Source organism: Alosa sapidissima, chromosome 2 (genome assembly GCF_018492685.1).
Source record: "Alosa sapidissima isolate fAloSap1 chromosome 2, fAloSap1.pri, whole genome shotgun sequence".
Taxonomy (NCBI): Eukaryota; Metazoa; Chordata; class Actinopteri; order Clupeiformes; family Clupeidae; genus Alosa; species Alosa sapidissima.
In genome coordinates, this window is record NC_055958.1 from 27,007,034 (window position 1) to 27,032,148 (window position 25,115).

At 49.5% G+C, this 25,115-nt stretch overlaps 1 protein-coding gene across 1 annotated transcript in view; it reads left to right on the plus strand.

Moving 5' to 3' along the window:
• The first annotated feature begins 45 nt into the window (after window positions 1–45).
• The window catches only part of col6a3 (collagen, type VI, alpha 3), a 29,330-nt gene continuing 4,260 nt past the window's right edge, over window positions 46–25,115 (plus strand). Inside the window, exons 1-30 of the mRNA XM_042078308.1 lie at window positions 46–610; window positions 908–1,504; window positions 1,701–2,300; window positions 2,506–3,105; window positions 3,403–3,999; window positions 4,196–4,795; window positions 5,001–5,600; window positions 5,898–6,494; window positions 6,691–7,290; window positions 7,496–8,095; window positions 8,393–8,989; window positions 9,186–9,785; window positions 9,991–10,590; window positions 10,888–11,484; window positions 11,681–12,280; window positions 12,486–13,085; window positions 13,383–13,979; window positions 14,215–14,814; window positions 15,020–15,619; window positions 15,917–16,513; window positions 16,749–17,348; window positions 17,554–18,153; window positions 18,451–19,047; window positions 19,283–19,882; window positions 20,088–20,687; window positions 20,985–21,581; window positions 21,817–22,416; window positions 22,622–23,221; window positions 23,519–24,115; window positions 24,351–24,950. Coding sequence (XP_041934242.1) covers window positions 88–610; window positions 908–1,504; window positions 1,701–2,300; window positions 2,506–3,105; window positions 3,403–3,999; window positions 4,196–4,795; window positions 5,001–5,600; window positions 5,898–6,494; window positions 6,691–7,290; window positions 7,496–8,095; window positions 8,393–8,989; window positions 9,186–9,785; window positions 9,991–10,590; window positions 10,888–11,484; window positions 11,681–12,280; window positions 12,486–13,085; window positions 13,383–13,979; window positions 14,215–14,814; window positions 15,020–15,619; window positions 15,917–16,513; window positions 16,749–17,348; window positions 17,554–18,153; window positions 18,451–19,047; window positions 19,283–19,882; window positions 20,088–20,687; window positions 20,985–21,581; window positions 21,817–22,416; window positions 22,622–23,221; window positions 23,519–24,115; window positions 24,351–24,950 — 17,893 coding nt within the window. The 5' untranslated portion in view covers window positions 46–87. The remainder of the gene's footprint in view (window positions 611–907; window positions 1,505–1,700; window positions 2,301–2,505; window positions 3,106–3,402; window positions 4,000–4,195; window positions 4,796–5,000; window positions 5,601–5,897; window positions 6,495–6,690; window positions 7,291–7,495; window positions 8,096–8,392; window positions 8,990–9,185; window positions 9,786–9,990; window positions 10,591–10,887; window positions 11,485–11,680; window positions 12,281–12,485; window positions 13,086–13,382; window positions 13,980–14,214; window positions 14,815–15,019; window positions 15,620–15,916; window positions 16,514–16,748; window positions 17,349–17,553; window positions 18,154–18,450; window positions 19,048–19,282; window positions 19,883–20,087; window positions 20,688–20,984; window positions 21,582–21,816; window positions 22,417–22,621; window positions 23,222–23,518; window positions 24,116–24,350; window positions 24,951–25,115) is intronic.

Genomic DNA, 25,115 nt, shown 5'->3' on the forward strand with positions numbered 1-25,115 from the left:
TCTGCTGTAGCCGAGGGCCGTGCTGCCAGGAGAGACATCATACTCCTCCTTGATGGTTCAGACGGAAATAGGAATGGATTCCCCGCCATGCGTGACTTTGTTCAGAGAGTGGTGGAGAAACTCCATGTGGATGAAGGCAGAGACCGCGTTTCTGTGGTCCAGTACAGCCAAGAGCCCGAGGCTAGTTTCTATCTGAACACCTACACCACAAAGGAAGAGGTTCTGGAACATGTCCGCGGTCTGAGGCACAAAGGAGGGAGACCCCTCAACACCGGGTCAGCCCTCCAGTATGTGAGAGACAGTGTCCTCAGTGATTCCTCTGGCAGTAGACGCCTGCAGGGTGTCCCACAGATACTGATTTTACTGAACGGTGGAAAGTCTTCTGACAGTGTGGACACGCCAGCTTCTGCTCTTAGGGAGCTGGGAGTGAAAATCTTTACCATTGGCAACAGATACTCTGACAGCAGAGAATTGCAGAGGATTTCAAAAGAGCCTAGCAATGCAGTGTCAGTGTCTGACTTCAGTGACCTCCCCAGTGTTCAGGAGCAGCTCTTGGATTCCGTAGAAACCGTTGTCGTCTCTGTGACACCAACAACCCCAACTGTCTTAGGTATGTCTACCTGTTGACGTCTGTGCTGCCCTTTAGTCTTTCCCGTAGTGCCGTCTTTCCCTCTTCAATAGCAGTAAGCCTTTTCAAATTCTGACGTAAAGCCGCTAATTGGAGTTGCATAGACATAGCCAACGTATGAAGCCAGGCAACTTCATGAAGGGGTGGGGGGTGGCAGGCTGGGTTTACTGGAGCCATTTCCTTTCATTTGTAAGCTAGAACTGATGTGAGGAATGGCAAGTGGGTTTGCTGTGCTGAAAGAAAGTGTGCTCCGTGCTAAACATGTCGTTTTCCTTCTAGTTGACCAAACTGCACCCAGAAAGGATGTTGTATTCCTGCTGGATGGCTCTGATTACACTAGGAATGCCTTTCCAGCTATGAAGGACTTTGTTCAGAGGGTAGTGGAGAAGCTAAATGTGATGGAGAACAGAGATCGTGTGTCTGTCGTCCAATACAGCAGAGACCCAGAGGCCCATTTCTATCTGAACACATACACAGGAAAGGAAGAAACTCTTGACGCTGTGAGAGCTCTGAGGCACAAAGGAGGCAGGCCCCTCAACACTGGGGCGGCTCTCCAGTACGTGAGAGACAGCGCCTTCTCTCCTTCCTCTGGCAGCAGACGGCAAGAGGGTGTTCCTCAAATTCTAATCCTGCTGAGCGGAGCGAGGTCTAGCGATAACGTAGACACCCCAGCCACCTCTCTCAAAGAGAGTGGCGTCTTAATCTTTGCTATTGGCACCAAAAATTCCAGCCGAGAGGTTGAGAAGATTTCTTCCGATCCTACCTATGCCCAGTCTGTGTCAGACTTTTCGGAGCTGCCAAATGTCCAGCAGCAATTCCTGGCCTCTGTGAACACTGCTGTCTTGGAGGTAACACAGACATCACCACCGGTTTTGGGTAAGACTGATTTAACCATATTTATTCCTTTCAGCCCCCAATTTAGAGAAAAATTAACTATTGTCAGGCCAGCGTGTTGCATGTCCAGACATATCTTAAAACAACCCGAGAGTGATTTGAGTGCTAGAGTTTCACCCATACTCTGCAGGCTAAAGTTCTCATATGGGTGTGTGTCTGTGCATTTCAATACCCTTAGTTGACAGAAGAATCCCCCGAAAAGACGTGGTGTTCATGCTGGATGGTTCCGATGGAACAAGGAACGTGTTCCCAGCAGTGCTTGACTTTGTTCAGAGAGTGGTGGAGAAACTAAATGTGGGTGAGGGCAAAGACCGTGTGTCTGTGGTCCAGTACAGCAGAGACCCAGTGGCCCACTTCTACCTAAACACCCACTCAAGGAAGGAAGATGTTCTTGAGAATGTTAGAAGTCTGAGACATAAAGGAGGAAGGCCCCTCAACACTGGTGCAGCTCTCCAGTATGTGAGGGAGAACGTGTTCACAGCCTCCTCCGGTTCTAGACGCTTAGAAGGTGTGCCACAAATGCTGATCCTGCTTAGCGGTGGAAAGTCTTTTGACAGCGTGGACGCTCCAGCCTCGGCTCTTAAACAGCTGGGAGTGCAGATCCTTCCAATTGGAAGCAGGAACTCTGACAGCAGAGAGCTGCAGAGGATCTCACACGACCCTAGTTACGCAATGTCAGTGTCCGACTTCAGTGACCTTCCAAGTGTTCAACAGCAACTTCTCTCTGTCGTGAGCCCAGTAGTAGTGGAGGCCACTCCCAAAACACCGACAGTCATAGGTAAGAACACATGTGTCTGTTGTGTCTTTTTTGTGCCATGCTGCAGGATGATGTAGTTGTGTTAGCTAAAGAAAACAAAAACTGTTAGCTCATTTACTCAGTCTGACATTAGGGCCAAAACAGGGCTTGATGCCCGTGGAATTAGTTGAAAAGTGTGCTTGGCAGAGTACTAGATTGCTCTTTTGACATGCTTTATCTGCTGTAGTCGAGGGCCGTGCTGCCAGGAGAGACGTCATACTCCTCCTTGATGGTTCAGACGGAAATAGGAATGGATTCCCCGCCATGCGTGACTTTGTTCAGAGAGTGGTGGAGAAACTCCATGTGGATGAAGGCAGAGACCGCGTTTCTGTGGTCCAGTACAGCCAAGAGCCCGAGGCTAGTTTCTATCTGAACACCTACACCACAAAGGAAGAGGTTCTGGAAGATGTCCGCGGTCTGAGGCACAAAGGAGGGAGACCCCTCAACACCGGGTCAGCCCTCCAGTATGTGAGAGACAGTGTCCTCAGTGATTCCTCTGGCAGTAGACGCCTGCAGGGTGTCCCACAGATACTGATTTTACTGAACGGTGGAAAGTCTTCTGACAGTGTGGACACGCCAGCCTCTGCTCTTAGGGAGCTGGGAGTGAAAATCTTTACCATTGGCAACAGATACTCTGACAGCAGAGAATTGCAGAGGATTTCAAAAGAGCCTAGCAATGCAGTGTCAGTGTCTGACTTCAGTGACCTCCCCAGTGTTCAGGAGCAGCTCTTGGATTCCGTAGAAACCGTTGTCGTCTCTGTGACACCAACAACCCCAACTGTCTTAGGTATGTCTACCTGTTGACGTCTGTGCTGCCCTTTAGTCTTTCCCGTAGTGCCGTCTTTCCCTCTTCAATAGCAGTAAGCCTTTTCAAATTCTGACGTAAAGCCGCTAATTGGAGTTGCATAGACATTGCCAACGTATGAAGCCAGGCAACTTCATGAAGGGGTGGGGGGTGGCAGGCTGGGTTTACTGGAGCCATTTCCTTTCATTTGTAAGCTAGAACTGATGTGAGGAATGGCAAGTGAGTTTGCTGTGCTGAAAGAAAGTGTGCTCCGTGCTAAACATGTCGTTTTCCTTCTAGTTGACCAAACCGCACCCAGAAAGGATGTTGTATTCCTGCTGGATGGCTCTGATTACACTAGGAATGCCTTCCCAGCTATGAAGGACTTTGTTCAGAGGGTAGTGGAGAAGCTAAATGTGATGGAGAACAGAGATCGTGTGTCTGTGGTCCAATACAGCAGAGACCCAGAGGCCCATTTCTATCTGAACACATACACAGGAAAGGAAGAAACTCTTGACGCTGTGAGAGCTCTGAGGCACAAAGGAGGCAGGCCCCTCAACACCGGGGCGGCTCTCCAGTACGTGAGAGACAGCGCCTTCTCTCCTTCCGCTGGCAGCAGACGGCAAGAGGGTGTTCCTCAAATTCTAATCCTGCTGAGCGGAGCGAGGTCTAGCGATAACGTAGACACCCCAGCCACCTCTCTCAAAGAGAGTGGCGTCTTAATCTTTGCTATTGGCACCAAAAATTCCAGCCGAGAGGTTGAGAAGATTTCTTCCGATCCTACCTATGCCCAGTCTGTGTCAGACTTTTCGGAGCTGCCAAATGTCCAGCAGCAATTCCTGGCCTCTGTGAACACTGCTGTCTTGGAGGTAACACAAACATCACCACCGGTTTTGGGTAAGACTGATTTAACCATATTTATTCCTTTCTGCCCCCAATTTAGAGAAAAATTAACTATTGTCAGGCCAGCGTGTTGCATGTCCAGACATATCTTAAAACAACCCGAGAGTGATTTGAGTGCTAGAGTTTCACCCATACTCTGCAGGCTAAAGTTCTCATATGGGTGTGTGTCTGTGCATTTCAATACCCTTAGTTGACAGAAGAATCCCCCGAAAAGACGTGGTGTTCATGCTGGACGGTTCCGATGGAACAAGGAACGTGTTCCCAGCAGTGCTTGACTTTGTTCAGAGAGTGGTGGAGAAACTAAATGTGGGTGAGGGCAAAGACCGTGTGTCTGTGGTCCAGTACAGCAGAGACCCAGTGGCCCACTTCTACCTAAACACCCACTCAAGGAAGGAAGATGTTCTTGAGAATGTTAGAAGTCTGAGACATAAAGGAGGAAGGCCCCTCAACACTGGTGCAGCTCTCCAGTATGTGAGGGAGAACGTGTTCACAGCCTCCTCCGGTTCTAGACGCTTAGAAGGTGTGCCACAAATGCTGATCCTGCTTAGCGGTGGAAAGTCTTTTGACAGCGTGGACGCTCCAGCCTCGGCTCTTAAACAGCTGGGAGTGCAGATCCTTCCAATTGGAAGCAGGAACTCTGACAGCAGAGAGCTGCAGAGGATCTCACACGACCCTAGTTACGCAATGTCAGTGTCCGACTTCAGTGACCTTCCAAGTGTTCAACAGCAACTTCTCTCTGTCGTGAGCCCAGTAGTAGTGGAGGCCACTCCCAAAACACCGACAGTCATAGGTAAGAACACATGTGTCTGTTGTGTCTTTTTTGTGCCATGCTGCAGGATGATGTAGTTGTGTTAGCTAAAGAAAACAAAAACTGTTAGCTCATTTACTCAGTCTGACATTAGGGCCAAAACAGGGCTTGATGCCCGTGGAATTAGTTGCAAAGTGTGCTTGGCAGAGTACTAGATTGCTCTTTTGACATGCTTTATCTGCTGTAGTCGAGGGCCGTGCTGCCAGGAGAGACGTCATACTCCTCCTTGATGGTTCAGACGGAAATAGGAATGGATTCCCCGCCATGCGTGACTTTGTTCAGAGAGTGGTGGAGAAACTCCATGTGGATGAAGGCAGAGACCGCGTTTCTGTGGTCCAGTACAGCCAAGAGCCCGAGGCTAGTTTCTATCTGAACACCTACACCACAAAGGAAGAGGTTCTGGAAGATGTCCGCGGTCTGAGGCACAAAGGAGGGAGACCCCTCAACACCGGGTCAGCCCTCCAGTATGTGAGAGACAGTGTCCTCAGTGATTCCTCTGGCAGTAGACGCCTGCAGGGTGTCCCACAGATACTGATTTTACTGAACGGTGGAAGGTCTTCTGACAATGTGGACACGCCAGCCTCTGCTCTTAGGGAGCTGGGAGTGAAAATCTTTACCATTGGCAACAGATACTCTGACAGCAGAGAATTGCAGAGGATTTCAAAAGAGCCTAGCAATGCAGTGTCAGTGTCTGACTTCAGTGACCTCCCCAGTGTTCAGGAGCAGCTCTTGGATTCCGTAGAAACCGTTGTCGTCTCTGTGACACCAACAACCCCAACTGTCTTAGGTATGTCTACCTGTTGACGTCTGTGCTGCCCTTTAGTCTTTCCCGTAGTGCCGTCTTTCCCTCTTCAATAGCAGTAAGCCTTTTCAAATTCTGACGTAAAGCCGCTAATTGGAGTTGCATAGACATAGCCAACCCATGAAGCCAGGCAACTTCATGAAGGGGTGGGGGGTGGCAGGCTGGGTTTACTGGAGCCATTTCCTTTCATTTGTAAGCTAGAACTGACGTGAGGAATGGCAAGTGGGTTTGCTGTGCTGAAAGAAAGTGTGCTCCGTGCTAAACATGTCGTTTTCCTTCTAGTTGACCAAACCGCACCCAGAAAGGATGTTGTATTCCTGCTGGATGGCTCTGATTACACTAGGAATGCCTTCCCAGCTATGAAGGACTTTGTTCAGAGGGTAGTGGAGAAGCTAAATGTGATGGAGAACAGAGATCGTGTGTCTGTGGTCCAATACAGCAGAGACCCAGAGGCCCATTTCTATCTGAACACATACACAGGAAAGGAAGAAACTCTTGACGCTGTGAGAGCTCTGAGGCACAAAGGAGGCAGGCCCCTCAACACCGGGGCGGCTCTCCAGTACGTGAGAGACAGCGCCTTCTCTCCTTCCGCTGGCAGCAGACGGCAAGAGGGTGTTCCTCAAATTCTAATCCTGCTGAGCGGAGCGAGGTCTAGCGATAACGTAGACACCCCAGCCACCTCTCTCAAAGAGAGTGGCGTCTTAATCTTTGCTATTGGCACCAAAAATTCCAGCCGAGAGGTTGAGAAGATTTCTTCCGATCCTACCTATGCCCAGTCTGTGTCAGACTTTTCGGAGCTGCCAAATGTCCAGCAGCAATTCCTGGCCTCTGTGAACACTGCTGTCTTGGAGGTAACACAGACATCACCACCGGTTTTGGGTAAGACTGATTTAACCATATTTATTCCTTTCTGCCCCCAATTTAGAGAAAAATGAACTATTGTCAGGCCAGCGTGTTGCATGTCCAGACATATCTTAAAACAACCCGAGAGTGATTTGAGTGCTAGAGTTTCACCCATACTCTGCAGGCTAAAGTTCTCATATGGGTGTGTGTCTGTGCATTTCAATACCCTTAGTTGACAGAAGAATCCCCCGAAAAGACGTGGTGTTCATGCTGGACGGTTCCGATGGAACAAGGAACGTGTTCCCAGCAGTGCTTGACTTTGTTCAGAGAGTGGTGGAGAAACTAAATGTGGGTGAGGGCAAAGACCGTGTGTCTGTGGTCCAGTACAGCAGAGACCCAGTGGCCCACTTCTACCTAAACACCCACTCAAGGAAGGAAGATGTTCTTGAGAATGTTAGAAATCTGAGACATAAAGGAGGAAGGCCCCTCAACACTGGTGCAGCTCTCCAGTATGTGAGGGAGAACGTGTTCACAGCCTCCTCCGGTTCTAGACGCTTAGAAGGTGTGCCACAAATGCTGATCCTGCTTAGCGGTGGAAAGTCTTTTGACAGCGTGGACGCTCCAGCCTCGGCTCTTAAACAGCTGGGAGTGCAGATCATTCCAATTGGAAGCAGGAACTCTGACAGCAGAGAGCTGCAGAGGATCTCACACGACCCTAGTTACGCAATGTCAGTGTCCGACTTCAGTGACCTTCCAAGTGTTCAACAGCAACTTCTCTCTGTCGTGAGCCCAGTAGTAGTGGAGGCCACTCCCAAAACACCGACAGTCATAGGTAAGAACACATGTGTCTGTTGTGTCTTTTTTGTGCCATGCTGCAGGATGATGTAGTTGTGTTAGCTAAAGAAAACAAAAACTGTTAGCTCATTTACTCAGTCTGACATTAGGGCCAAAACAGGGCTTGATGCCCGTGGAATTAGTTGCAAAGTGTGCTTGGCAGAGTACTAGATTGCTCTTTTGACATGCTTTATCTGCTGTAGTCGAGGGCCGTGCTGCCAGGAGAGACGTCATACTCCTCCTTGATGGTTCAGACGGAAATAGGAATGGATTCCCCGCCATGCGTGACTTTGTTCAGAGAGTGGTGGAGAAACTCCATGTGGATGAAGGCAGAGACCGCGTTTCTGTGGTCCAGTACAGCCAAGAGCCCGAGGCTAGTTTCTATCTGAACACCTACACCACAAAGGAAGAGGTTCTGGAAGATGTCCGCGGTCTGAGGCACAAAGGAGGGAGACCCCTCAACACCGGGTCAGCCCTCCAGTATGTGAGAGACAGTGTCCTCAGTGATTCCTCTGGCAGTAGACGCCTGCAGGGTGTCCCACAGATACTGATTTTACTGAACGGTGGAAAGTCTTCTGACAGTGTGGACACGCCAGCCTCTGCTCTTAGGGAGCTGGGAGTGAAAATCTTTACCATTGGCAACAGATACTCTGACAGCAGAGAATTGCAGAGGATTTCAAAAGAGCCTAGCAATGCAGTGTCAGTGTCTGACTTCAGTGACCTCCCCAGTGTTCAGGAGCAGCTCTTGGATTCCGTAGAAACCGTTGTCGTCTCTGTGACACCAACAACCCCAACTGTCTTAGGTATGTCTACCTGTTGACGTCTGTGCTGCCCTTTAGTCTTTCCCGTAGTGCCGTCTTTCCCTCTTCAATAGCAGTAAGCCTTTTCAAATTCTGACGTAAAGCCGCTAATTGGAGTTGCATAGACATTGCCAACGTATGAAGCCAGGCAACTTCATGAAGGGGTGGGGGGTGGCAGGCTGGGTTTACTGGAGCCATTTCCTTTCATTTGTAAGCTAGAACTGATGTGAGGAATGGCAAGTGAGTTTGCTGTGCTGAAAGAAAGTGTGCTCCGTGCTAAACATGTCGTTTTCCTTCTAGTTGACCAAACCGCACCCAGAAAGGATGTTGTATTCCTGCTGGATGGCTCTGATTACACTAGGAATGCCTTCCCAGCTATGAAGGACTTTGTTCAGAGGGTAGTGGAGAAGCTAAATGTGATGGAGAACAGAGATCGTGTGTCTGTGGTCCAATACAGCAGAGACCCAGAGGCCCATTTCTATCTGAACACATACACAGGAAAGGAAGAAACTCTTGACGCTGTGAGAGCTCTGAGGCACAAAGGAGGCAGGCCCCTCAACACCGGGGCGGCTCTCCAGTACGTGAGAGACAGCGCCTTCTCTCCTTCCGCTGGCAGCAGACGGCAAGAGGGTGTTCCTCAAATTCTAATCCTGCTGAGCGGAGCGAGGTCTAGCGATAACGTAGACACCCCAGCCACCTCTCTCAAAGAGAGTGGCGTCTTAATCTTTGCTATTGGCACCAAAAATTCCAGCCGAGAGGTTGAGAAGATTTCTTCCGATCCTACCTATGCCCAGTCTGTGTCAGACTTTTCGGAGCTGCCAAATGTCCAGCAGCAATTCCTGGCCTCTGTGAACACTGCTGTCTTGGAGGTAACACAAACATCACCACCGGTTTTGGGTAAGACTGATTTAACCATATTTATTCCTTTCTGCCCCCAATTTAGAGAAAAATTAACTATTGTCAGGCCAGCGTGTTGCATGTCCAGACATATCTTAAAACAACCCGAGAGTGATTTGAGTGCTAGAGTTTCACCCATACTCTGCAGGCTAAAGTTCTCATATGGGTGTGTGTCTGTGCATTTCAATACCCTTAGTTGACAGAAGAATCCCCCGAAAAGACGTGGTGTTCATGCTGGACGGTTCCGATGGAACAAGGAACGTGTTCCCAGCAGTGCTTGACTTTGTTCAGAGAGTGGTGGAGAAACTAAATGTGGGTGAGGGCAAAGACCGTGTGTCTGTGGTCCAGTACAGCAGAGACCCAGTGGCCCACTTCTACCTAAACACCCACTCAAGGAAGGAAGATGTTCTTGAGAATGTTAGAAGTCTGAGACATAAAGGAGGAAGGCCCCTCAACACTGGTGCAGCTCTCCAGTATGTGAGGGAGAACGTGTTCACAGCCTCCTCCGGTTCTAGACGCTTAGAAGGTGTGCCACAAATGCTGATCCTGCTTAGCGGTGGAAAGTCTTTTGACAGCGTGGACGCTCCAGCCTCGGCTCTTAAACAGCTGGGAGTGCAGATCCTTCCAATTGGAAGCAGGAACTCTGACAGCAGAGAGCTGCAGAGGATCTCACACGACCCTAGTTACGCAATGTCAGTGTCCGACTTCAGTGACCTTCCAAGTGTTCAACAGCAACTTCTCTCTGTCGTGAGCCCAGTAGTAGTGGAGGCCACTCCCAAAACACCGACAGTCATAGGTAAGAACACATGTGTCTGTTGTGTCTTTTTTGTGCCATGCTGCAGGATGATGTAGTTGTGTTAGCTAAAGAAAACAAAAACTGTTAGCTCATTTACTCAGTCTGACATTAGGGCCAAAACAGGGCTTGATGCCCGTGGAATTAGTTGCAAAGTGTGCTTGGCAGAGTACTAGATTGCTCTTTTGACATGCTTTATCTGCTGTAGTCGAGGGCCGTGCTGCCAGGAGAGACGTCATACTCCTCCTTGATGGTTCAGACGGAAATAGGAATGGATTCCCCGCCATGCGTGACTTTGTTCAGAGAGTGGTGGAGAAACTCCATGTGGATGAAGGCAGAGACCGCGTTTCTGTGGTCCAGTACAGCCAAGAGCCCGAGGCTAGTTTCTATCTGAACACCTACACCACAAAGGAAGAGGTTCTGGAAGATGTCCGCGGTCTGAGGCACAAAGGAGGGAGACCCCTCAACACCGGGTCAGCCCTCCAGTATGTGAGAGACAGTGTCCTCAGTGATTCCTCTGGCAGTAGACGCCTGCAGGGTGTCCCACAGATACTGATTTTACTGAACGGTGGAAGGTCTTCTGACAATGTGGACACGCCAGCCTCTGCTCTTAGGGAGCTGGGAGTGAAAATCTTTACCATTGGCAACAGATACTCTGACAGCAGAGAATTGCAGAGGATTTCAAAAGAGCCTAGCAATGCAGTGTCAGTGTCTGACTTCAGTGACCTCCCCAGTGTTCAGGAGCAGCTCTTGGATTCCGTAGAAACCGTTGTCGTCTCTGTGACACCAACAACCCCAACTGTCTTAGGTATGTCTACCTGTTGACGTCTGTGCTGCCCTTTAGTCTTTCCCGTAGTGCCGTCTTTCCCTCTTCAATAGCAGTAAGCCTTTTCAAATTCTGACGTAAAGCCGCTAATTGGAGTTGCATAGACATAGCCAACCCATGAAGCCAGGCAACTTCATGAAGGGGTGGGGGGTGGCAGGCTGGGTTTACTGGAGCCATTTCCTTTCATTTGTAAGCTAGAACTGACGTGAGGAATGGCAAGTGGGTTTGCTGTGCTGAAAGAAAGTGTGCTCCGTGCTAAACATGTCGTTTTCCTTCTAGTTGACCAAACCGCACCCAGAAAGGATGTTGTATTCCTGCTGGATGGCTCTGATTACACTAGGAATGCCTTCCCAGCTATGAAGGACTTTGTTCAGAGGGTAGTGGAGAAGCTAAATGTGATGGAGAACAGAGATCGTGTGTCTGTGGTCCAATACAGCAGAGACCCAGAGGCCCATTTCTATCTGAACACATACACAGGAAAGGAAGAAACTCTTGACGCTGTGAGAGCTCTGAGGCACAAAGGAGGCAGGCCCCTCAACACCGGGGCGGCTCTCCAGTACGTGAGAGACAGCGCCTTCTCTCCTTCCGCTGGCAGCAGACGGCAAGAGGGTGTTCCTCAAATTCTAATCCTGCTGAGCGGAGCGAGGTCTAGCGATAACGTAGACACCCCAGCCACCTCTCTCAAAGAGAGTGGCGTCTTAATCTTTGCTATTGGCACCAAAAATTCCAGCCGAGAGGTTGAGAAGATTTCTTCCGATCCTACCTATGCCCAGTCTGTGTCAGACTTTTCGGAGCTGCCAAATGTCCAGCAGCAATTCCTGGCCTCTGTGAACACTGCTGTCTTGGAGGTAACACAGACATCACCACCGGTTTTGGGTAAGACTGATTTAACCATATTTATTCCTTTCTGCCCCCAATTTAGAGAAAAATGAACTATTGTCAGGCCAGCGTGTTGCATGTCCAGACATATCTTAAAACAACCCGAGAGTGATTTGAGTGCTAGAGTTTCACCCATACTCTGCAGGCTAAAGTTCTCATATGGGTGTGTGTCTGTGCATTTCAATACCCTTAGTTGACAGAAGAATCCCCCGAAAAGACGTGGTGTTCATGCTGGACGGTTCCGATGGAACAAGGAACGTGTTCCCAGCAGTGCTTGACTTTGTTCAGAGAGTGGTGGAGAAACTAAATGTGGGTGAGGGCAAAGACCGTGTGTCTGTGGTCCAGTACAGCAGAGACCCAGTGGCCCACTTCTACCTAAACACCCACTCAAGGAAGGAAGATGTTCTTGAGAATGTTAGAAATCTGAGACATAAAGGAGGAAGGCCCCTCAACACTGGTGCAGCTCTCCAGTATGTGAGGGAGAACGTGTTCACAGCCTCCTCCGGTTCTAGACGCTTAGAAGGTGTGCCACAAATGCTGATCCTGCTTAGCGGTGGAAAGTCTTTTGACAGCGTGGACGCTCCAGCCTCGGCTCTTAAACAGCTGGGAGTGCAGATCATTCCAATTGGAAGCAGGAACTCTGACAGCAGAGAGCTGCAGAGGATCTCACACGACCCTAGTTACGCAATGTCAGTGTCCGACTTCAGTGACCTTCCAAGTGTTCAACAGCAACTTCTCTCTGTCGTGAGCCCAGTAGTAGTGGAGGCCACTCCCAAAACACCGACAGTCATAGGTAAGAACACATGTGTCTGTTGTGTCTTTTTTGTGCCATGCTGCAGGATGATGTAGTTGTGTTAGCTAAAGAAAACAAAAACTGTTAGCTCATTTACTCAGTCTGACATTAGGGCCAAAACAGGGCTTGATGCCCGTGGAATTAGTTGCAAAGTGTGCTTGGCAGAGTACTAGATTGCTCTTTTGACATGCTTTATCTGCTGTAGTCGAGGGCCGTGCTGCCAGGAGAGACGTCATACTCCTCCTTGATGGTTCAGACGGAAATAGGAATGGATTCCCCGCCATGCGTGACTTTGTTCAGAGAGTGGTGGAGAAACTCCATGTGGATGAAGGCAGAGACCGCGTTTCTGTGGTCCAGTACAGCCAAGAGCCCGAGGCTAGTTTCTATCTGAACACCTACACCACAAAGGAAGAGGTTCTGGAAGATGTCCGCGGTCTGAGGCACAAAGGAGGGAGACCCCTCAACACCGGGTCAGCCCTCCAGTATGTGAGAGACAGTGTCCTCAGTGATTCCTCTGGCAGTAGACGCCTGCAGGGTGTCCCACAGATACTGATTTTACTGAACGGTGGAAGGTCTTCTGACAGTGTGGACACGCCAGCCTCTGCTCTTAGGGAGCTGGGAGTGAAAATCTTTACCATTGGCAACAGATACTCTGACAGCAGAGAACTGCAGAGGATTTCAAAAGAGCCTAGCAATGCAGTGTCAGTGTCTGACTTCAGTGACCTCCCCAGTGTTCAGGAGCAGCTCTTGGATTCCGTAGAAACCGTTGTCGTCTCTGTGACACCAACAACCCCAACTGTCTTAGGTATGTCTACCTGTTGACGTCTGTGCTGCCCTTTAGTCTTTCCCGTAGTGCCGTCTTTCCCTCTTCAATAGCAGTAAGCCTTTTCAAATTCTGACGTAAAGTCGCTAATTGGAGTTGCATAGACATAGCCAACGCATGAAGCCAGGCAACTTCATGAAGGGGTGGGGGGTGGCAGGCTGGGTTTACTGGAGCCATTTCCTTTCATTTGTAAGCTAGAACTGATGTGAGGAATGGCAAGTGAGTTTGCTGTGCTGAAAGAAAGTGTGCTCCGTGCTAAACATGTCGTTTTCCTTCTAGTTGACCAAACCGCACCCAGAAAGGATGTTGTATTCCTGCTGGATGGCTCTGATTACACTAGGAATGCCTTCCCAGCTATGAAGGACTTTGTTCAGAGGGTAGTGGAGAAGCTAAATGTGATGGAGAACAGAGATCGTGTGTCTGTGGTCCAATACAGCAGAGACCCAGAGGCCCATTTCTATCTGAACACATACACAGGAAAGGAAGAAACTCTTGACGCTGTGAGAGCTCTGAGGCACAAAGGAGGCAGGCCCCTCAACACCGGGGCGGCTCTCCAGTATGTGAGAGACAGCGCCTTCTCTCCTTCCTCTGGCAGCAGACGGCAAGAGGGTGTTCCTCAAATTCTAATCCTGCTGAGCGGAGCGAGGTCTAGCGATAACGTAGACACCCCAGCCACCTCTCTCAAAGAGAGTGGCGTCTTAATCTTTGCTATTGGCACCAAAAATTCCAGCCGAGAGGTTGAGAAGATTTCTTCCGATCCTACCTATGCCCAGTCTGTGTCAGACTTTTCGGAGCTGCCAAATGTCCAGCAGCAATTCCTGGCCTCTGTGAACACTGCTGTCTTGGAGGTAACACAGACATCACCACCGGTTTTGGGTAAGACTGATTTAACCATATTGCTCCTCATCTCTTCAGATAGGCTTGTCTGTGGTGTATTTATTCCTTTCTGCCCCCAATGTAAAGAAAAATGAACTATTGTCAGGCCAGCGTGTTGCATGTCCAGACATATCTTAAAACAACCCGAGAGTGATTTGAGTGCTAGAGTTTCACCCATACTCTGCAGGCTAAAGTTCTCATATGGGTGTGTGTCTGTGCATTTCAATACCCTTAGTTGACAGAAGAATCCCCCGAAAAGACGTGGTGTTCATGCTGGATGGTTCCGATGGAACAAGGAACGTGTTCCCAGCAGTGCTTGACTTTGTTCAGAGAGTGGTGGAGAAACTAAATGTGGGTGAGGGCAAAGACCGTGTGTCTGTGGTCCAGTACAGCAGAGACCCAGTGGCCCACTTCTACCTAAACACCCACTCAAGGAAGGAAGATGTTCTTGAGAATGTTAGAAGTCTGAGACATAAAGGAGGAAGGCCCCTCAACACTGGTGCAGCTCTCCAGTATGTGAGGGAGAACGTGTTCACAGCCTCCTCCGGTTCTAGACGCTTAGAAGGTGTGCCACAAATGCTGATCCTGCTTAGCGGTGGAAAGTCTTTTGACAGCGTGGACGCTCCAGCCTCGGCTCTTAAACAGCTGGGAGTGCAGATCCTTCCAATTGGAAGCAGGAACTCTGACAGCAGAGAGCTGCAGAGGATCTCACACGACCCTAGTTACGCAATGTCAGTGTCCGACTTCAGTGACCTTCCAAGTGTTCAACAGCAACTTCTCTCTGTCGTGAGCCCAGTAGTAGTGGAGGCCACTCCCAAAACACCGACAGTCATAGGTAAGAACACATGTGTCTGTTGTGTCTTTTTTGTGCCATGCTGCAGGATGATGTAGTTGTGTTAGCTAAAGAAAACAAAAACTGTTAGCTCATTTACTCAGTCTGACATTAGGGCCAAAACAGGGCTTGATGCCCGTGGAATTAGTTGCAAAGTGTGCTTGGCAGAGTACTAGATTGCTCTTTTGACATGCTTTATCTGCTGTAGTCGAGGGCCGTGCTGCCAGGAGAGACGTCATACTCCTCCTTGATGGTTCAGACGGAAATAGGAATGGATTCCCCGCCATGCGTGACTTTGTTCAGAGAGTGGTGGAGAAACTCCATGTGGATGAAGGCAGAGACCGCGTTTCTGTGGTCCAGTACAGCCAAGAGCCCGAGGCTAGTTTCTATCTGAACACCTACACCACAAAGGAAGAGGTTCTGGAAGATGTCCGCGGTCTGAGGCACAAAGGAGGGAGACCCCTCAACACCGGGTCAGCCCTCCAGTATGTGAGAGACAGTGTCCTCAGTGATTCCTCTGGCAGTAGACGCCTGCAGGGTGTCCCACAGATACTGATTTTACTGAACGGTGGAAGGTCTTCTGACAATGTGGACACGCCAGCCTCTGCTCTTAGGGAGCTGGGAGTGAAAATCTTTACCATTGGCAACAGATACTCTGACAGCAGAGAACTGCAGAGGATTTCAAAAGAGCCTAGCAATGCAGTGTCAGTGTCTGACTTCAGTGACCTCCCCAGTGTTCAGGAGCAGCTCTTGGATTCCGTAGAAACCGTTGTCGTCTCTGTGACACCAACAACCCCAACTGTCTTAGGTATGTCTACCTGTTGACGTCTGTGCTGCCCTTTAGTCTTTCCCGTAGTGCCGTCTTTCCCTCTTCAATAGCAGTAAGCCTTTTCAAATTCTGACGTAAAGTCGCTAATTGGAGTTGCATAGACATAGCCAACCCATGAAGCCAGGCAACTTCATGAAGGGGTGGGGGGTGGCAGGCTGGGTTTACTGGAGCCATTTCCTTTCATTTGTAAGCTAGAACTGATGTGAGGAATGGCAAGTGAGTTTGCTGTGCTGAAAGAAAGTGTGCTCCGTGCTAAACATGTCGTTTTCCTTCTAGTTGACCAAACCGCACCCAGAAAGGATGTTGTATTCCTGCTGGATGGCTCTGATTACACTAGGAATGCCTTCCCAGCTATGAAGGACTTTGTTCAGAGGGTAGTGGAGAAGCTAAATGTGATGGAGAACAGAGATCGTGTGTCTGTGGTCCAATACAGCAGAGACCCAGAGGCCCATTTCTATCTGAACACATACACAGGAAAGGAAGAAACTCTTGACGCTGTGAGAGCTCTGAGGCACAAAGGAGGCAGGCCCCTCAACACCGGGGCGGCTCTCCAGTATGTGAGAGACAGCGCCTTCTCTCCTTCCTCTGGCAGCAGACGGCAAGAGGGTGTTCCTCAAATTCTAATCCTGCTGAGCGGAGCGAGGTCTAGCGATAACGTAGACACCCCAGCCACCTCTCTCAAAGAGAGTGGCGTCTTAATCTTTGCTATTGGCACCAAAAATTCCAGCCGAGAGGTTGAGAAGATTTCTTCCGATCCTACCTATGCCCAGTCTGTGTCAGACTTTTCGGAGCTGCCAAATGTCCAGCAGCAATTCCTGGCCTCTGTGAACACTGCTGTCTTGGAGGTAACACAGACATCACCACCGGTTTTGGGTAAGACTGATTTAACCATATTGCTCCTCATCTCTTCAGATAGGCTTGTCTGTGGTGTATTTATTCCTTTCTGCCCCCAATGTAAAGAAAAATGAACTATTGTCAGGCCAGCGTGTTGCATGTCCAGACATATCTTAAAACAACCCGAGAGTGATTTGAGTGCTAGAGTTTCACCCATACTCTGCAGGCTAAAGTTCTCATATGGGTGTGTGTCTGTGCATTTCAATACCCTTAGTTGACAGAAGAATCCCCCGAAAAGACGTGGTGTTCATGCTGGATGGTTCCGATGGAACAAGGAACGTGTTCCCAGCAGTGCTTGACTTTGTTCAGAGAGTGGTGGAGAAACTAAATGTGGGTGAGGGCAAAGACCGTGTGTCTGTGGTCCAGTACAGCAGAGACCCAGTGGCCCACTTCTACCTAAACACCCACTCAAGGAAGGAAGATGTTCTTGAGAATGTTAGAAGTCTGAGACATAAAGGAGGAAGGCCCCTCAACACTGGTGCAGCTCTCCAGTATGTGAGGGAGAACGTGTTCACAGCCTCCTCCGGTTCTAGACGCTTAGAAGGTGTGCCACAAATGCTGATCCTGCTTAGCGGTGGAAAGTCTTTTGACAGCGTGGACGCTCCAGCCTCGGCTCTTAAACAGCTGGGAGTGCAGATCCTTCCAATTGGAAGCAGGAACTCTGACAGCAGAGAGCTGCAGAGGATCTCACACGACCCTAGTTACGCAATGTCAGTGTCCGACTTCAGTGACCTTCCAAGTGTTCAACAGCAACTTCTCTCTGTCGTGAGCCCAGTAGTAGTGGAGGCCACTCCCAAAACACCGACAGTCATAGGTAAGAACACATGTGTCTGTTGTGTCTTTTTTGTGCCATGCTGCAGGATGATGTAGTTGTGTTAGCTAAAGAAAACAAAAACTGTTAGCTCATTTACTCAGTCTGACATTAGGGCCAAAACAGGGCTTGATGCCCGTGGAATTAGTTGCAAAGTGTGCTTGGCAGAGTACTAGATTGCTCTTTTGACATGCTTTATCTGCTGTAGTCGAGGGCCGTGCTGCCAGGAGAGACGTCATACTCCTCCTTGATGGTTCAGACGGAAATAGGAATGGATTCCCCGCCATGCGTGACTTTGTTCAGAGAGTGGTGGAGAAACTCCATGTGGATGAAGGCAGAGACCGCGTTTCTGTGGTCCAGTACAGCCAAGAGCCCGAGGCTAGTTTCTATCTGAACACCTACACCACAAAGGAAGAGGTTCTGGAAGATGTCCGCGGTCTGAGGCACAAAGGAGGGAGACCCCTCAACACCGGGTCAGCCCTCCAGTATGTGAGAGACAGTGTCCTCAGTGATTCCTCTGGCAGTAGACGCCTGCAGGGTGTCCCACAGATACTGATTTTACTGAACGGTGGAAGGTCTTCTGACAATGTGGACACGCCAGCCTCTGCTCTTAGGGAGCTGGGAGTGAAAATCTTTACCATTGGCAACAGATACTCTGACAGCAGAGAATTGCAGAGGATTTCAAAAGAGCCTAGCAATGCAGTGTCAGTGTCTGACTTCAGTGACCTCCCCAGTGTTCAGGAGCAGCTCTTGGATTCCGTAGAAACCGTTGTCGTCTCTGTGACACCAACAACCCCAACTGTCTTAGGTATGTCTACCTGTTGACGTCTGTGCTGCCCTTTAGTCTTTCCCGTAGTGCCGTCTTTCCCTCTTCAATAGCAGTAAGCCTTTTCAAATTCTGACGTAAAGCCGCTAATTGGAGTTGCATAGACATAGCCAACGTATGAAGCCAGGCAACTTCATGAAGGGGTGGGGGGTGGCAGGCTGGGTTTACTGGAGCCATTTCCTTTCATTTGTAAGCTAGAACTGATGTGAGGAATGGCAAGTGAGTTTGCTGTGCTGAAAGAAAGTGTGCTCCGTGCTAAACATGTCGTTTTCCTTCTAGTTGACCAAACCGCACCCAGAAAGGATGTTGTATTCCTGCTGGATGGCTCTGATTACACTAGGAATGCCTTCCCAGCTATGAAGGACTTTGTTCAGAGGGTAGTGGAGAAGCTAAATGTGATGGAGAACAGAGATCGTGTGTCTGTGGTCCAATACAGCAGAGACCCAGAGGCCCATTTCTATCTGAACACATACACAGGAAAGGAAGAAACTCTTGACGCTGTGAGAGCTCTGAGGCACAAAGGAGGCAGGCCCCTCAACACCGGGGCGGCTCTCCAGTATGTGAGAGACAGCGCCTTCTCTCCTTCCTCTGGCAGCAGACGGCAAGAGGGTGTTCCTCAAATTCTAATCCTGCTGAGCGGAGCGAGGTCTAGCGATAACGTAGACACCCCAGCCACCTCTCTCAAAGAGAGTGGCGTCTTAATCTTTGCTATTGGCACCAAAAATTCCAGCCGAGAGGTTGAGAAGATTTCTTCCGATCCTACCTATGCCCAGTCTGTGTCAGACTTTTCGGAGCTGCCAAATGTCCAGCAGCAATTCCTGGCCTCTGTGAACACTGCTGTCTTGGAGGTAACACAGACATCACCACCGGTTTTGGGTAAGACTGATTTAACCATATTGCTCCTCATCTCTTCAGATAGGCTTGTCTGTGGTGTATTTATTCCTTTCTGCCCCCAATGTAAAGAAAAATGAACTATTGTCAGGCCAGCGTGTTGCATGTCCAGACATATCTTAAAACAACCCGAGAGTGATTTGAGTGCTAGAGTTTCACCCATACTCTGCAGGCTAAAGTTCTCATATGGGTGTGTGTCTGTGCATTTCAATACCCTTAGTTGACAGAAGAATCCCCCGAAAAGACGTGGTGTTCATGCTGGATGGTTCCGATGGAACAAGGAACGTGTTCCCAGCAGTGCTTGACTTTGTTCAGAGAGTGGTGGAGAAACTAAATGTGGGTGAGGGCAAAGACCGTGTGTCTGTGGTCCAGTACAGCAGAGACCCAGTGGCCCACTTCTACCTAAACACCCACTCAAGGAAGGAAGATGTTCTTGAGAATGTTAGAAGTCTGAGACATAAAGGAGGAAGGCCCCTCAACACTGGTGCAGCTCTCCAGTATGTGAGGGAGAACGTGTTCACAGCCTCCTCCGGTTCTAGACGCTTAGAAGGTGTGCCACAAATGCTGATCCTGCTTAGCGGTGGAAAGTCTTTTGACAGCGTGGACGCTCCAGCCTCGGCTCTTAAACAGCTGGGAGTGCAGATCCTTCCAATTGGAAGCAGGAACTCTGACAGCAGAGAGCTGCAGAGGATCTCACACGACCCTAGTTACGCAATGTCAGTGTCCGACTTCAGTGACCTTCCAAGTGTTCAACAGCAACTTCTCTCTGTCGTGAGCCCAGTAGTAGTGGAGGCCACTCCCAAAACACCGACAGTCATAGGTAAGAACACATGTGTCTGTTGTGTCTTTTTTGTGCCATGCTGCAGGATGATGTAGTTGTGTTAGCTAAAGAAAACAAAAACTGTTAGCTCATTTACTCAGTCTGACATTAGGGCCAAAACAGGGCTTGATGCCCGTGGAATTAGTTGCAAAGTGTGCTTGGCAGAGTACTAGATTGCTCTTTTGACATGCTTTATCTGCTGTAGTCGAGGGCCGTGCTGCCAGGAGAGACGTCATACTCCTCCTTGATGGTTCAGACGGAAATAGGAATGGATTCCCCGCCATGCGTGACTTTGTTCAGAGAGTGGTGGAGAAACTCCATGTGGATGAAGGCAGAGACCGCGTTTCTGTGGTCCAGTACAGCCAAGAGCCCGAGGCTAGTTTCTATCTGAACACCTACACCACAAAGGAAGAGGTTCTGGAAGATGTCCGCGGTCTGAGGCACAAAGGAGGGAGACCCCTCAACACCGGGTCAGCCCTCCAGTATGTGAGAGACAGTGTCCTCAGTGATTCCTCTGGCAGTAGACGCCTGCAGGGTGTCCCACAGATACTGATTTTACTGAACGGTGGAAGGTCTTCTGACAATGTGGACACGCCAGCCTCTGCTCTTAGGGAGCTGGGAGTGAAAATCTTTACCATTGGCAACAGATACTCTGACAGCAGAGAACTGCAGAGGATTTCAAAAGAGCCTAGCAATGCAGTGTCAGTGTCTGACTTCAGTGACCTCCCCAGTGTTCAGGAGCAGCTCTTGGATTCCGTAGAAACCGTTGTCGTCTCTGTGACACCAACAACCCCAACTGTCTTAGGTATGTCTACCTGTTGACGTCTGTGCTGCCCTTTAGTCTTTCCCGTAGTGCCGTCTTTCCCTCTTCAATAGCAGTAAGCCTTTTCAAATTCTGACGTAAAGTCGCTAATTGGAGTTGCATAGACATAGCCAACCCATGAAGCCAGGCAACTTCATGAAGGGGTGGGGGGTGGCAGGCTGGGTTTACTGGAGCCATTTCCTTTCATTTGTAAGCTAGAACTGATGTGAGGAATGGCAAGTGAGTTTCCTGTGCTGAAAGAAAGTGTGCTCCGTGCTAAACATGTCGTTTTCCTTCTAGTTGACCAAACCGCACCCAGAAAGGATGTTGTATTCCTGCTGGATGGCTCTGATTACACTAGGAATGCCTTCCCAGCTATGAAGGACTTTGTTCAGAGGGTAGTGGAGAAGCTAAATGTGATGGAGAACAGAGATCGTGTGTCTGTGGTCCAATACAGCAGAGACCCAGAGGCCCATTTCTATCTGAACACATACACAGGAAAGGAAGAAACTCTTGACGCTGTGAGAGCTCTGAGGCACAAAGGAGGCAGGCCCCTCAACACCGGGGCGGCTCTCCAGTATGTGAGAGACAGCGCCTTCTCTCCTTCCTCTGGCAGCAGACGGCAAGAGGGTGTTCCTCAAATTCTAATCCTGCTGAGCGGAGCGAGGTCTAGCGATAACGTAGACACCCCAGCCACCTCTCTCAAAGAGAGTGGCGTCTTAATCTTTGCTATTGGCACCAAAAATTCCAGCCGAGAGGTTGAGAAGATTTCTTCCGATCCTACCTATGCCCAGTCTGTGTCAGACTTTTCGGAGCTGCCAAATGTCCAGCAGCAATTCCTGGCCTCTGTGAACACTGCTGTCTTGGAGGTAACACAGACATCACCACCGGTTTTGGGTAAGACTGATTTAACCATATTGCTCCTCATCTCTTCAGATAGGCTTGTCTGTGGTGTATTTATTCCTTTCTGCCCCCAATGTAAAGAAAAATGAACTATTGTCAGGCCAGCGTGTTGCATGTCCAGACATATCTTAAAACAACCCGAGAGTGATTTGAGTGCTAGAGTTTCACCCATACTCTGCAGGCTAAAGTTCTCATATGGGTGTGTGTCTGTGCATTTCAATACCCTTAGTTGACAGAAGAATCCCCCGAAAAGACGTGGTGTTCATGCTGGATGGTTCCGATGGAACAAGGAACGTGTTCCCAGCAGTGCTTGACTTTGTTCAGAGAGTGGTGGAGAAACTAAATGTGGGTGAGGGCAAAGACCGTGTGTCTGTGGTCCAGTACAGCAGAGACCCAGTGGCCCACTTCTACCTAAACACCCACTCAAGGAAGGAAGATGTTCTTGAGAATGTTAGAAGTCTGAGACATAAAGGAGGAAGGCCCCTCAACACTGGTGCAGCTCTCCAGTATGTGAGGGAGAACGTGTTCACAGCCTCCTCCGGTTCTAGACGCTTAGAAGGTGTGCCACAAATGCTGATCCTGCTTAGCGGTGGAAAGTCTTTTGACAGCGTGGACGCTCCAGCCTCGGCTCTTAAACAGCTGGGAGTGCAGATCCTTCCAATTGGAAGCAGGAACTCTGACAGCAGAGAGCTGCAGAGGATCTCACACGACCCTAGTTACGCAATGTCAGTGTCCGACTTCAGTGACCTTCCAAGTGTTCAACAGCAACTTCTCTCTGTCGTGAGCCCAGTAGTAGTGGAGGCCACTCCCAAAACACCGACAGTCATAGGTAAGAACACATGTGTCTGTTGTGTCTTTTTTGTGCCATGCTGCAGGATGATGTAGTTGTGTTAGCTAAAGAAAACAAAAACTGTTAGCTCATTTACTCAGTCTGACATTAGGGCCAAAACAGGGCTTGATGCCCGTGGAATTAGTTGCAAAGTGTGCTTGGCAGAGTACTAGATTGCTCTTTTGACATGCTTTATCTGCTGTAGTCGAGGGCCGTGCTGCCAGGAGAGACGTCATACTCCTCCTTGATGGTTCAGACGGAAATAGGAATGGATTCCCCGCCATGCGTGACTTTGTTCAGAGAGTGGTGGAGAAACTCCATGTGGATGAAGGCAGAGACCGCGTTTCTGTGGTCCAGTACAGCCAAGAGCCCGAGGCTAGTTTCTATCTGAACACCTACACCACAAAGGAAGAGGTTCTGGAAGATGTCCGCGGTCTGAGGCACAAAGGAGGGAGACCCCTCAACACCGGGTCAGCCCTCCAGTATGTGAGAGACAGTGTCCTCAGTGATTCCTCTGGCAGTAGACGCCTGCAGGGTGTCCCACAGATACTGATTTTACTGAACGGTGGAAGGTCTTCTGACAATGTGGACACGCCAGCCTCTGCTCTTAGGGAGCTGGGAGTGAAAATCTTTACCATTGGCAACAGATACTCTGACAGCAGAGAACTGCAGAGGATTTCAAAAGAGCCTAGCAATGCAGTGTCAGTGTCTGACTTCAGTGACCTCCCCAGTGTTCAGGAGCAGCTCTTGGATTCCGTAGAAACCGTTGTCGTCTCTGTGACACCAACAACCCCAACTGTCTTAGGTATGTCTACCTGTTGACGTCTGTGCTGCCCTTTAGTCTTTCCCGTAGTGCCGTCTTTCCCTCTTCAATAGCAGTAAGCCTTTTCAAATTCTGACGTAAAGTCGCTAATTGGAGTTGCATAGACATAGCCAACCCATGAAGCCAGGCAACTTCATGAAGGGGTGGGGGGTGGCAGGCTGGGTTTACTGGAGCCATTTCCTTTCATTTGTAAGCTAGAACTGATGTGAGGAATGGCAAGTGAGTTTGCTGTGCTGAAAGAAAGTGTGCTCCGTGCTAAACATGTCGTTTTCCTTCTAGTTGACCAAACCGCACCCAGAAAGGATGTTGTATTCCTGCTGGATGGCTCTGATTACACTAGGAATGCCTTCCCAGCTATGAAGGACTTTGTTCAGAGGGTAGTGGAGAAGCTAAATGTGATGGAGAACAGAGATCGTGTGTCTGTGGTCCAATACAGCAGAGACCCAGAGGCCCATTTCTATCTGAACACATACACAGGAAAGGAAGAAACTCTTGACGCTGTGAGAGCTCTGAGGCACAAAGGAGGCAGGCCCCTCAACACCGGGGCGGCTCTCCAGTATGTGAGAGACAGCGCCTTCTCTCCTTCCTCTGGCAGCAGACGGCAAGAGGGTGTTCCTCAAATTCTAATCCTGCTGAGCGGAGCGAGGTCTAGCGATAACGTAGACACCCCAGCCACCTCTCTCAAAGAGAGTGGCGTCTTAATCTTTGCTATTGGCACCAAAAATTCCAGCCGAGAGGTTGAGAAGATTTCTTCCGATCCTACCTATGCCCAGTCTGTGTCAGACTTTTCGGAGCTGCCAAATGTCCAGCAGCAATTCCTGGCCTCTGTGAACACTGCTGTCTTGGAGGTAACACAGACATCACCACCGGTTTTGGGTAAGACTGATTTAACCATATTGCTCCTCATCTCTTCAGATAGGCTTGTCTGTGGTGTATTTATTCCTTTCTGCCCCCAATGTAAAGAAAAATGAACTATTGTCAGGCCAGCGTGTTGCATGTCCAGACATATCTTAAAACAACCCGAGAGTGATTTGAGTGCTAGAGTTTCACCCATACTCTGCAGGCTAAAGTTCTCATATGGGTGTGTGTCTGTGCATTTCAATACCCTTAGTTGACAGAAGAATCCCCCGAAAAGACGTGGTGTTCATGCTGGATGGTTCCGATGGAACAAGGAACGTGTTCCCAGCAGTGCTTGACTTTGTTCAGAGAGTGGTGGAGAAACTAAATGTGGGTGAGGGCAAAGACCGTGTGTCTGTGGTCCAGTACAGCAGAGACCCAGTGGCCCACTTCTACCTAAACACCCACTCAAGGAAGGAAGATGTTCTTGAGAATGTTAGAAGTCTGAGACATAAAGGAGGAAGGCCCCTCAACACTGGTGCAGCTCTCCAGTATGTGAGGGAGAACGTGTTCACAGCCTCCTCCGGTTCTAGACGCTTAGAAGGTGTGCCACAAATGCTGATCCTGCTTAGCGGTGGAAAGTCTTTTGACAGCGTGGACGCTCCAGCCTCGGCTCTTAAACAGCTGGGAGTGCAGATCCTTCCAATTGGAAGCAGGAACTCTGACAGCAGAGAGCTGCAGAGGATCTCACACGACCCTAGTTACGCAATGTCAGTGTCCGACTTCAGTGACCTTCCAAGTGTTCAACAGCAACTTCTCTCTGTCGTGAGCCCAGTAGTAGTGGAGGCCACTCCCAAAACACCGACAGTCATAGGTAAGAACACATGTGTCTGTTGTGTCTTTTTTGTGCCATGCTGCAGGATGATGTAGTTGTGTTAGCTAAAGAAAACAAAAACTGTTAGCTCATTTACTCAGTCTGACATTAGGGCCAAAACAGGGCTTGATGCCCGTGGAATTAGTTGCAAAGTGTGCTTGGCAG